At 40.6% G+C, this 13,705-nt stretch overlaps 1 protein-coding gene across 1 annotated transcript in view; it reads left to right on the forward strand.

Annotated features, from left to right (window-relative positions):
* Positions 1-7,667, forward strand: part of plxna2 (plexin A2) — a 167,905-nt gene extending 160,238 nt beyond the window's left edge. Inside the window, exons 29-32 of the mRNA XM_056732916.1 lie at positions 895-1,064; positions 1,206-1,418; positions 1,543-1,693; positions 4,105-7,667. Coding sequence (XP_056588894.1) covers positions 895-1,064; positions 1,206-1,418; positions 1,543-1,693; positions 4,105-4,200 — 630 coding nt within the window. The 3' untranslated portion in view covers positions 4,201-7,667. The remainder of the gene's footprint in view (positions 1-894; positions 1,065-1,205; positions 1,419-1,542; positions 1,694-4,104) is intronic.
* The last annotated feature ends 6,038 nt before the right edge of the window (positions 7,668-13,705 follow it).

Here is a 13,705-nt window from a genome sequence, read left to right on the forward strand (position 1 = left end):
GTGAACCAGGAACGTTAGTGCGCCAATAAACAACCTTAGCAGCACATCCTAATAACTATTAAACTCAAAAGTACAGGAGAGTACGAGAAAATGTACATATAAGACTTTCAAATCCAGTAGCAGGAAGTCTCCATCCGTTTTGCAATGCTTTGCTTCTTGCAGCTCGCATCACGTAGTATTAGTCTGTCAAATATTCATTCGTGTTTGGACTCGTGTCCGATTACTCCCCCTCTTGGGAGTAAGTGTTTTTGCTGGTTCTTCCTTGATGATGGTTAGGAGACTTGTGTTGAACATCGTTTCTTCTTATTGTTAGCTGTTGGCTAACTTCACCCAGGCTACGAGTAAAACACGGTGTGTCGTAAAGCAGGTGATGGGCGGGGCTTGTGAAACTGCCCACTCACCAAAGTTACAATTGTGATTTCAGCCAATAGAGGGCTAAAATTTGACACCGGTTAAGAGTGTCCTAACATAAAAATAATTTTAGAGGGATTATTTTGAGGTCGAAAAACTCTCTAGTGTTGCTTAAATATGATAGTTCACTCTATCAAAATTCTGTTATCGTTTATTCACCCTCATGTATTTAAAAACCTGAACGTAAATTTTGTTTTCTGCGGAAAACAAAAAGATATTTCGAGTATTGGTTTTGGAGCCATACAATGGAAGAAGTCAATGGAGTCCAATGTTGTTCTTCAAAATATCATCTTCTATGTTCTGCAGAAGAAAGAAAGTCACAGGTTTGGAATGACATGAGGATGGGCAAATGATGAAAGAGTTGTCACTTTTGGACGAACTGTTCCTTTAAAGGCACATTAGCAAAACAGCATGTTTACCTGTAAGACCAGAGAGAATGTGGAAAATGGTCACGTAAAACTACCTTTTTTTTGTCTCACTCAGGGTACACTGCAGAAGTTTGTTGACGACTTGTTCGAGACTCTCTTCAGCACTGTGCACAGAGGTAGCGCTCTTCCGCTAGCTATCAAATACATGTTTGACTTCCTGGATGAACAGGCAGACAAGCACGGCATCCATGACACAGACGTCCGCCACACCTGGAAGAGCAACTGGTACGAACCTAGTCAAACACCTCCAAAACATGCACTCATCAACAGACTCCCTGTGCAAAATGTGTTATTTTCTGCAAATGTTACCGGTAGAAACCAGAGAGTAGCAATATATGCCGTCTCTTTGTGTCTCTTTCTGTCTAGCCTTCCTCTGCGTTTCTGGGTGAATGTGATCAAGAATCCGCAGTTTGTTTTCGACATCCACAAGAGCAGCATCACAGATGCGTGTCTGTCCGTGGTGGCCCAGACCTTCATGGATTCATGTTCCACATCTGAACACAGATTGGGCAAAGACTCGCCCTCAAACAAGCTGCTTTATGCTAAAGACATCCCCAACTACAAGAACTGGGTAGAAAGGTAAAACAAAAGTCTTGTGCATATTAAATAGTCTTAAATAGTATTTTTATACAAGAAAAACGGAATACTCTTTTTTGTAGACAATAGTGCAAGCATTGAGTATCGCCCCCGGCTGTCTCCACAGGTACTACGCTGACATCAACAAACTGCCAGCCATCTCCGATCAGGACATGAATGCGTATTTGGCTGAACAGGCACGACTTCACTCCAGTGAATTTAACATGCTCAGTGCCCTCAACGAGATTTACTCCTACATTAGCAAGTACAGCGCAGAGGTGAGGTGTAGTTGAACATGCACACGCAAACACACGCAGGCATACACACACACCTATACACATACACGCACACATACATACACACTTCTCCTTGTGAACAGCTTTGCTTAAGCTGTTTATTGCCTGCTGAAGAAAAAGATGTGCATCTGTAATGCTTTTAGTGTAAATAGTCTACCTTGAAGGGAAAAAATGATGTCGACGTTCTCAAACAATTTGGTGTTGTGTCAGACCCAGCTTTCTGATAGGAAGGATATTATCCACAACACCGCACATGGCAGTAATGTTTGTTAATGATGTTTCTTTGAAATCGTCTGTCATTTGTTGATAAGTCATCAATACGAGCTCCAGATCAAAAAAGACGTATTTGTAGAATAACACACTCTGATACAGGTATTTCAAAGGATGGTGTAATTTTTAAACGGTCTCTAAAGCCACGGGCAACAAACTTCTCTGACACACACACTATGGAGAGAGAGAGAGAGAGAAAGAGAGAGATAGAAGTGGACAGAAGAGGGAGAGTATGAATAGAGCTCTGATGAGGAAGATTACACACAGCTAGATCACTGACAGCCACTCCGACACAAAGAGCCGTAGAGTAGGACCCTCGATGGAGATGTTCCAGCTGTAATGGCAGGGGACCCATTAGTCTGACCTTTACTTTACACAGCATTTACGAGAGCGCCCGGAGACTGCCGCCTCTCTTCTCCTCTCTCATGTAAATATCACTTTTAAGTCATTTGTCTGGGTTTTCAACAGACCCGGTCTCTCATTTTGGTGTTTTTTGCATTTTGCGAAATGCATTCACTCAGTCAGTCTTCAAATAGTGTTGAACAGCAGATGGCATCTTTTCTCACACAGAGACTCTCCGCACAGTCTCATGCAAACCCAATATAAACCTACTAGAGACTATTCATTGGTTATTGATTAATATTTCCCCAAATCATGAAAGACAAACATGACCAGTATGCATGCATAGAAACTTTTGGAAATGTGAATTATTATAGATGTCCTAAATTGTTTCCCAGAGCGAGGACAATTGAAACCCAAACTTGGGATGACAACGTACTTTCGTTCGCAGAGCGAATGTCTGGTGGCCGCCGTCGTGAGGAGGAACATGCCGTACCTGCACTATTTCATTATAAAATGCGAATAGGACATCTGAAAATAATTACATCTGTCAGGCTTTCAGAGCACTTAACCTGAGAGAGAGTTAGGCAGAAAGAAAGAGAATAAAGCCTGTTTTAAAAATGAAGACGACGACATCAGACACAATAAGGTGGAGAGCACTTTTGCAAAATTCACCTCACATGCTCCTTGCTAAATACAATTACGCATAAGTGCTTTGCTTTGTTTCCACGGTGCGACTCTTGGGTCCAAATGACATAGTTTTAGTAGCTTCATTGTTTCGATGGGGTGAAAGTCTGGGCTGAGAAAAGAAAGCAGGTTGGACTTGGGTTAGTCTGTTGGTTAAAGGAATAGTTTAACCGCCAAAAGCATCAAAGTTTCAAAAGGAGATTTCTCTATGCATTCCCAACCAACATTTTGTAGCATTGTCATATACTCATTTTTGCTCCCTGTTTATTCCCTTATCGATCCAGTTTTCCTTTATTTTCCATTTTTGATATGCAAATCAGAGGCAGTCCGCAGTCACAATGCCACTTACCCGTTGTCCTAGGACACCCAGTCAGACATCGCAACACAAGCACAGAGAAGGGTCGATCCCATCCGCTCTGCCTTTCTCAACATGACTCGACACTTTTGACTGCCATGTTTTAAAAAGAAAGCGCGCAGACACAAATGAGATGTGGCACTCCACAGTGCGGGTCCGACTCGAAAGCTATATTTTCCTTTTTAATGAAATATTCATGAAATGAAGTCTCAGGCAATTTTTCTCACAGAAGCTGAAAATTGGCCCAAGTCTCATATCATAGTGAGCAGTAACCGGTCTGTGTTAAGTAGATACAGAGTATGCCGTCTGAAGAACGTGTCCTGTGTTTAATTGCTGTCCGGATCATTTAGTGTAATGCAGATTTTATTTTCCGCAGTCTGTAAAAAAAAAATATTCTGGAGGAGTGGTTTAGATAGGGATTCAGGGTCACATATTGTGAATAAAGTGACATGAGCATTGCCTCGGGAAATACATGAAATTAGTGCTTTTCCTTGATTAATGGTGATCCAGAATAAAAGTTTCTCTTTACATATCGTCTTTGTACTGTACATATCATTTCGTTAAATGCTCATTTTGAGATGATCACCTTCAGTGGCAAGATCAGATGTAAATGCTTTATAAGTATTTCAAAGAAGACTTCTCCATATTTCACCTCGCCATAATGTGCACTTTAGCAGATGCGAGATGAGCAACCCCTCACCCCAGTTAGAACGATTAACACATCGCTGCTTTCTTTTGCCAGATCACGGCTGCATTGGAACAAGATGAGACAGCGAAGAAACAGCGTCTGGCCTACAAGGTGGAGCAGCTCATTGGTGCCATGTCATTGGAGAGCTGAGAGGAAATCCGAGCTGGAGCGAAGGACGAGAAACGTTCGCTCAACATCATCCAAAGCCTCTCCACATGAGAGCAAAATACACTGGCTAGAGACCTTACCACATAGCTTGTGCTTTTTCTAAAGTTTTTTGAACAGGTTACCTTTTCGAAACCAATGGACAATTATTCGATTGAAGCCGGCCACGTGGCTTTAATCGAGTGAAGGAAATCAAGAGCGAAAACTACGTAAACTTCTGTTTTGCGTCTAAAACTTTTGTTTTCAAAACAGCAAAGTGGGGCGAACACCTTCCTGGACTGGTTTTGTGTGTTTCTGTCTGTCTGGCTGATTTGTTTGACGTTCCTTGATGGGTGCAAGAATCCCTAAATGATTTCTGGATACTTCCTCTAAAAACGTGCTTGCTGAAGTGGATTCGACGGGAACCGGACTTCTACTGCCTCGCCGTTACGGCCCAGCTGATGGCTTTTACTTCCAAATTTTATTTTTATACATGAGTTCTGTTGCAGTTGCCTCTCGAGTCTTAACAGCATAGTGACGCTTGCATAGATCATCAGTTTCGGTGTGATGAAACGTCTCTTTCTGTCTCCGGAAAGCGGCGGCTGCTACCAACACGCGTGTGCATGTCGACACGCCAGGACAGATTTGCAGTTTTGTGTCTCTCTTGCTTTAGAGACCACGGGGAACTATTCAGCTCATCTGGGAGAAAATAAAGCTCTCAGTTAAGTTCAACCAGCATGTCCGTTTGCCCCAAAATTCCAGCGAAAGCGGACGAACAAACTGTGCTCTGCGGTCTCTCTGTGTGTATACTGTATGTCCTGTTTTCTACATGTAAGCGTATGTGAATGTACAAACGTAACTCTATTTTGTCTTTGCAATTTTCATTGCTTTTATAAAAGCGGGAGACAGTTGAGCTGATCTCCCGACGGCACGTCCCGAAGAACTGATGCGCTCCATAACAGCTGCCGAAATTCTTGTACGGACGCAGCGACGAGTAGCACCATCAGCTGAAACCGCGAACTGAGGATTTGTCATCATCTTACCAGAGAGTATTAATTATTATGTATGGTCCAATGTGTGTGTAGTCTGCATGCATTATACAGTACCTCATATTTAAAATTTCATCTCCATTCTCATACGCTCCTACATTCAAGTGCCAAGAGGTCAATGAGTTGTGGATGACTCGGAGTACAGCCGATGATGTAATATACCGTGTCACTTCCTTTCTGTACTTCCCAGTCTGGACCCGTGGGGATTAAGTGCCAAAAGATCACTTGTAATGATGCACACACTTGTCGGTTGATGCTTTATTAAGGGAACAAACCCTTCGAAGGTCAATGGCACAGTTGTGTATGGGGCGATCGCTCTGATCACTTGCAAATTCAGGTACGAAAAGATCATGCTCGGAAAACTGTAAATGTTGTATTAGTTGAATACTTCAAATGTCTGAAAGCTGGATATGCTGAGTGTTTTCTTCCCAGTTTTTTTCCCCTCATCTGACGTGAAACGTCAACAGAAAGCTTGACAAAAGAGAACATAGCTTTCATTTATGATGCATGATGGCAAGTAGAGTTGTTTTTCAAGATCATCCCAACCAAAATAGACAAGGTCGTTCGGGTCGGAGTCAGCTTGGGTTCACACAGTTATTAAGGGAGAGCCCTGTGGGAGCCGAGACCAAACTCAAAAGGATGATGCTTCTCTCTTCACGGCTATTTTAACCTCAGACTCCCTTCACCCTTACCTGTTATATCCAATCGAAACGACTCAAATGTTTTGTTTTTTTCCTGTGGCCTTAAATGATTTGATATTTTTGTGTCGAGTTTTCTGTCTTTGTTAACTGTGTTTGAGACTGATCCGATGACTGGCATGAATGAAACGACGAAACAGGACAAAGGAGGCGTGGCCTCTCTCCGACTGTGTCTCGCAGAGTATTCGAGAAGCATAGGAATGAGATGGAGAGACAGACCCCTTTAGCTTCAGATTTCTCCTGCTGCTTTGAAGCTCGGCTTTGATCTTCAGCAGTCGTGTGCACAGTGTGATCGGGAGATAAAAAATACACATCAAAAATAGGAGCCGGTGCAAGAGATTACAAATGAAGGGCGATGTGATTGACAGTGAATTGATCTGTAAGGGTATGGAAAAGAATGGGAATTTCACTCTTCCTGAACAACCACGCATTCCTCTACCATCTACACAATGTATGGTCACTGTATATTATGTGGCTTATACGCTGCGAGAATTTTTTTTTCTTAATCTTTCTCGTTTTCCATCTGAACATCCGAAAAACGAGACAAATGGAAGTGTAAAAAAGTTACACTGAAATGTGATTTATGCAAATGATAATTTGCCTATGGGATGATATACCTACATTGAGATAGTGTTTAATCTGAAATCAGTTATTTTAGATTAGTTTTGCCTCTCACGTTTATATTGATGTCCGGAGTTTTTAACTGAAAAACGAGACAAAACACTGATTAAGGAAATTGTGTTTTTGCAGCGTATGTGAATTCACAAGTTGTGTCTCATGTCAGCGACATGAAGAGACATGATGAAGCTTCCTACATTTGATTATCCACAGTCTTCCCTCTTGTACATTCATCCGAGCTCATCCGGACTCTCTAAGGACAAAAGTATTTCAGAAACCTTCTGTTGACCTCGATGTCCTTGCAGTTTTCCCAGGATGTGGCTTGAAACCTTTTAATATTAATGTGAACCCCGTCGCTGCCACATTGGTCAAGGAGGTACGACTCTCCTGGCGCAAAAAGAACGGCGTATTTCTCTGTCCAAAAAATTTGCGGCACAGAAAATTGCACTTTGTTGAGAAATATTCGGTATCTTAATGCTTATTTATTAGAAAACATTCGATCCCCTCTGAAAAAAAATTACGTTTTCATTTTTTTTGCGCTATTCTGCAGAGCGGAATGAAATTCTACAGCACTGGGCAGCTTTGAGAAATGTCAGCAGTCATCTGCTTTTATATTTGGCACGAATCGAGAGTCAATTTTGTGCACTTTTATCTTTATAGTTCATGTGATGGAATAGCATGCTACAAACAAGTGAAATGTTCATATTCTCTTCATATTACCGATTGTCGTTCCGAGGAAACAAAACCGAGACGAACGCGTTTTTGTAGTCGCCGCGCAGGTGAACATCCTTCCATTTTTGATCACGCTAAATTATAAACAAATCTCTCTTTGTAGACACTGGAGCTCTGTAACATAGTACATAGAAATAATAATGACCTCGATAATAATAACGCTTATGGATGTCTGTTCTTGTTGTTTTTTAAGTGTTGTGAAAATTGTAAGAGAGTATTTAAAAAGAAAAAAAGTTGGTCTTGTTTTTTTAATTGATTTTGTTTTGTTATATTATATTACTGTGTACCTATTGTAAATATGAAGCACACCTATTTTGCAAGCCAAGGATTCACTTTGTACTGTTGTTATATATAAATAAAATTTACTGGTTAAAAATTGTAGTATTTCTCTTATTTGATGTACAGTGATGCACCCGATAAGTACAGTTTTACGTTTCGTATGTAACCTACTGTAGTATTACATAAAACTTAAATGATTTCTATCACCTCTGGGGAAAAATGACTACAGATTCTTATCACTGCTGGGGTTAATCCAGGGATGCAATTTAAACCCGCCGTCAATGAACACTCGCTGCGTAACAAGGTAACCGATGGAGCTTAAACAGCCCAGCGCTGCAGTTTGTCTTTTCACACGGCCATTATCTCTAGCTGGACATTTCTCTCGCACCTCTCTCAGACAAATTACATTACGATGGTAAATGGACCGCTGGTTTCTGATTGGTTGGCCCTATAAAATGCCCCCAAAGGAGGTAGATGAGGTAGATGCGCTGGGTTTAAATCAATAGAGATGTCTAGTTCAGGCGAGAAAGCAACCAAACACTACAGGCATATGTTTTTCAATGTAATTCACTGGGAGTTGAATTTATTCATTCCTACCTTGACTGGCCCTACTGTAACACTGTCCAGAAAGCACAAGTACATGAAGACATTGGTTAAATAAAGCGTCTTAAAGATACTGCCCCAGTGACATGTTCTGTACCTTTTTTTTGCAGAGTATATTCATAATAAAACAGAGCCTCTTGCTTAAATAATACTGTACATTTGCATCAAAGTTTAAACAACATGTCATTTTATAGAAGATCCTGAACATTCCTGTCCACATAATGAAAGCCGATGAGGTTTGAGGATGTCTCTTTGATTCTGCTCCATTTAAATTTGGGGTGAACTGTCTCTTTAAGAAACCGGCAGCCATGTTTTACTGTATAGACTTCACTAAGATTGCCAGAGAACACGGACTCTGTTTCTCATTAACACCGAGCGACCGGAGTGAAAATGGCTGCTGGTCGATTTAGTTTTTCAACCGCCATCCATCTGTCATTGATGTTTATGCATCTAGTCAATATTAGCTGCCACGGTGAGGTCTGTCGCTAATTAGCCGGTCAAACAGATAGAGGTCCGGTGCGATCCGTCCGGCTCAAAGCCTCACCATCAATAATACAACAGGCCGTGTGTAATAGCCGGTCATAAATATTTTACCGCATGCTGAGCAGAGACCTCTGATCGCCATTGAGGTGCTGCCCAAAGCAGTTGAGCGGGTTTTAGTGCAACTTCATTAGCTGCGAAGCTGCTCCGTGAATGCTAATAGCTTGTCGAGGTGTTTTGACGTGGCCGGGAATATGAGCAACTTGCAATACTTAGTCGAGAATGTTCATTAGCAAAGGTGCTTGAATAAGCTTAATTGGCTGTAATGTCAATTTAAAATGACTGTTATAGAACAGACTCATGTTCATGCACGTGTATTATGTTTAGTGTAAAGTCTTGGAGATGGACACTGCTGTCATCTGCAGACTGCTACAGCTGGCCTAATCCCGAAAAGAATCCTCTGACAGCGGCTAGTCACCACATCCCCTGAGGCTAGATACAAAATTTAAGCCTCAAAGAGCTGTCCTCACGGGCTACCTGACAGAGGAGATGGGTAGAACCGGGGGGAGGAATAGATGAAGGCAAGTGGCAGTTGTGAAGAGAGCTGTGAGACACAAAACCAAGATGATCAGTGTGCTTTAGGGTGGAGTGGTTGATTTGGAAAGGTTATAACTTTAGCCTGCTAGCACTGGAATTATAATCCCACCCTTGATTCGGTGCGCCGTCCAAGGCCACGCCTCCTCCAAACACATGAATGTAGTTTGTAAATCCACGCAACGAATTAGGGCAATTCCGTGAAAACGACAACCATACAACGAAACAGTTAAGCTTTAACCAGCGGTTTTACTATGTTAACATCTACATATTCCTCATAAATGGACACATGAAAGTAACTATTTTTTATGTTCTATAAAGAGGCATCCCTTCTCCATTCATTGGGTATTATTGCTTCAGGATTGTGCATTTTTATTATATAAATTTATTGTCTCCCAAAATCCACATTTATTTGTCACTACCATGACGCATGTTTATTTCAATTTCTTTATACATTTTTTTTGATAGACTGACTTTTTATGTTTAGACTCTATGAACAAGGACTCAGTGAAGTATAAACAGATGGTTCAGAATAATCGTAATTCATTCTCGAAGCATTTTTATGTCACGTCAATAACGCTGGAATTGCCCATTACAAACTAAATCCATCGTCTCGAATCATGTACATACCTGTCCAAAAGAAAGAGAGCAACCATGGTATCATATTTCAGACCGGCCGGAGATGTCTCCATCGTGTAAAAGCTGAACCGATGTTAATTTGAGTTTCTCCTCTTTCATGATCCAGACGTTTCTTCGTCACTGCCTTTCAAAACTGAATTTAGTTTTGTAGATCTCCCTACATTGGTGAACGTATGATGACGTATGATGTCTGCGTGAACTGGGTGCGCAGTAGTATGCAAAATAAATTGGCTGTGCACATGACCAGTCACAGCGTTCGGCCAGAACGTTTTGATTGGCCGAATTTGTTTTGATTCTACTCCTTTCACAGACAAAATATGATCATAAAAATATTATTTGACCCTTATACTTCTTGATTGCTATCAGGATGTACAGAGTATTCCAACAAATATGACAAAAAAAAATTCTGGACAGAATCACCCACCATGCCTTTAATAACGCAAGAGCAAACAGACAGGAATTTGGAATAATGATGAAATAATAACTGAAAAATTATGTCACAGAGATGAGGCGTCTGAAAGTGGTTCTTGTCAATAATCGGATGTGGAGTGGAAATTTAAAGGCATCATTTGTTGAGGTGAGGTACTGAATCACAGGGCTGGATATTAAAGGCGGACAGGAAGAATAGCTGCATATATAGAGGTCAGCACAGCCGCGTGTGATTGGAGGAGAGCGGTGTGCAGGAAGATGGGCATGTGTGAAGGAAAATTGGTGGTGGAGAGCAAACATAGACGTCAAGCAACCGTCTGCTTGTCAAAGGAGAGTTATTTATAGCTTTCTGGTCCGCTCACCTAATCTGTCTGTCAGTTTTCTCTCTTTTGCTCTTCTCTGAAGCTGGCAGAGGAACATGTTTTTGGTTGTGCTTCTTTTAAACACCAAAAACGTGCAGATTACACACATTGTAGCTAAACATTTGGATAGAAGTTAAAGATGGCGTGTGCAATTGCTCTGCTTCTATACGCCATTGATAAAAAAACATTTCTTAAGGATGAGACAAAAATGTACAACATGCCACAGATTCTATTACGATAAAAGGAGTAGTTCACTGTAAGATTTAAAGTTCATGATAATTCACTCATCCACATGTCATACAAGCCGTCCGTGTGTTTATTTCTTCCGTCGAAAACCAATTGAGGGGTTTTGAGGAATGTTTTCCAGTGTCCCTATACACATAATGCACTTAAACAGGGAGCTGTTGGTTAAAGTCCAAATTCCAGTTTCATCGCAGCTTCAAAATGCGCTAGACAACACAGCCGATGGTAATTTCCAAGTAAAAATACAAAAAAATGAAAATGACTAATCGTTTCGTGTCGTGTGGAGTCTTTTGGAGCTGCGATGAAACTAAAATTTAGACTTTAACCTACAGCCCCCCCGTTTACGTGCATTATATGGACAAGAACTTTCGTTTTGTAGAAAGGTTTTGTTGGCCTTCCTTAAAAGCCTCAATTTGTTTTCGACAGAAGAAATAAACACACGGACGGCTTGTATTCCACGTGGGTGAGTGAATTATCATGAACTTTTAATTTGACAGTGAACTACTCCTTTAACCTGTTTTTCAAGATGAAAAAGTGTTGGTCTTTCTCTTTCTTTGCACCATTAAGATACATTTGATGTCAGTCAGTACTACTATGAGCATCTGTCTGGTTTTCTCATGGGTTTATATTCCTCTCTCTGTTTCCTGTCTCTTTAGAATTGTAATTAATTTCAATGGCACATGCATGACTCAGTAGCCTCGGTGGTATGTTAAGAGGCTCCTCTCTTTTCTTCTCAACAGAGGTTGAAAGAGTGCGGAATTCAATTGCAAAGCACTTTCTTGGCCCTCAGTGGCACCGCACACTCCCACGCCATATGGGTTGAGCTGGAGAGGAGTCAGCGGAGGCCTTTGAGCATGTAAGATCATGTGCTTATCGGTGCGTTAGTGCTCGTTCTTGTGCATTGTTTATGTTGTTAATGGAAACCTATTTTTGGAGAACTGAATTCAAATTGGTACAAGCAGATATTGGTGGGCATCTGCCTGCCAAGTTGGTCCTTCTAGCATGTATACGAACATGTGCAGATAATCAAAAGGGTGAATTAAACCACAAGGATCTCAGATCAGATCTGTACAGCTAATGCCGGCCTTCTCTCATGGCTGTGGATATGATTGGGCAAATACACAAATTAATAAATGAATGTGTGAGACATTGACAAGAGATTATCGCGCGAGTCTCAGTGTTCAAGTATTCGAAGAAGTCTTCGATCCATCTGAAATGTAGGAAATGTGTGAAACAACCCCTTCATTTATTCTGTCAATATCAAACAGAACAAACCCAGGAAGCATTTGATTTATTGATCGCAGCCGCCTAAAACATCTTAACTGAATAAAGAGCATCAGTTTTTTTCTTCATTGACAGTCTATGCTATATTTCTCATAAGTTGAGTCCAGCGGATGGTTTAACTCATGTGAGAGGCACTGCTTTGTCCTGCTTTTATCTTATCTTAGAACTTGTTATGATATGTTTCACAAAGTTTATTATGGTTACATGATATGGTCTTATATGGTGTTAAAGGAACACCGGCCCTCACTTCATGCACTAAGATTGATGTGTGAATGCTATTCAAGAGATATAGCGGGCTGTTTTTCAAGGATAAAATCTTAAATTCTGGTCTGTACCACAAAATCTATGGTATGGATTTAAAACTAGCAGAATATAGCACACGAGGAATATGGGCTGCTTGTCTACCGCTGTCATTTAATGAAAAAAAATGGTGGGTATTCAACAGTGGTGTGCACAGACCTGCAGGGGCCAAAGGACCAAAACTTAAAAATAAAGTACTATTAAGTAAACATTTACAAGTGTATTTTTGGGGGGGGTTTACAAATCAAACCAAAAGAGGCATAGAAAAATAAAATATATTTAAAAATAAAAAATAAATTATTTTTATTGTCTAACAAAACATTACGAATCGACAGGGTTAATATGTTGACTCGATGTACATTTTGTTAATGTATTCTGGCTGTATAGATGTATAAATGTGCTAAGTGTCATGAAATAAAAATATTTAATACCATTCGTTAGAAAGGTCGCTTCCCACAACAAACAACTTAAGTTAACAGCATTAAAAACAGTTTGAAATAAACCTTCCATCAAAGGCCAATATTTTCATCGGAACTGATTTGCCAACTTGCCAAAATAAAGACATACTATAGTTGCATGTGCTGCTCCGGAAACAACCTCCACCTACTGCTCCAACCGCACGCAAATTTGATCATAAAAAATATTCTGTATTTATTTGTTTCTTTGCGATGATAGAAAGGTATTGTTATCTAGCTGCATTTAATTAATATTACTATTTTCAATATGACCCGAAGGGCACATGAGCCCCCTTGGCCCCTCCTCTGTGCACGCCTTTGGTATTCAGTAACTTTGCTCAAATCAAATAAAGCACTCAGTTGAACTTCAGTTATACTCTACTTTAGCTAAAGACATAATGGATTTTTTTTGATATAGCTTGTAGTGCACTTTTTTTTTATACCATTATTATCTCTCTCCACTCCCCTGAATCTATTGTCCAGGCTGAAGCGTGTCTAGTTTGGTAAGGCCTTGCTTCTGCCGCAGTTCTTTGAGAATTATTTAAGGCATAAGAGTTACTGCAGGATAAATATTTGATGCGTAGATCCTGAGAGTCTGTGCTCAAGCCTAGAGCAAATACATCAAGAGGCAGTCAGCACACACACCTGAAACAAGCATGCTTTAAAAACTCCAAAGGCATCCGTCGTACATTTCGTATCTACTAAACAGACTTTGGAGCAGATGGTGATTATTACAGTAGAACTTG

Source organism: Triplophysa dalaica, chromosome 20 (genome assembly GCF_015846415.1).
Source record: "Triplophysa dalaica isolate WHDGS20190420 chromosome 20, ASM1584641v1, whole genome shotgun sequence".
NCBI lineage: Eukaryota > Metazoa > Chordata > Actinopteri > Cypriniformes > Nemacheilidae > Triplophysa > Triplophysa dalaica.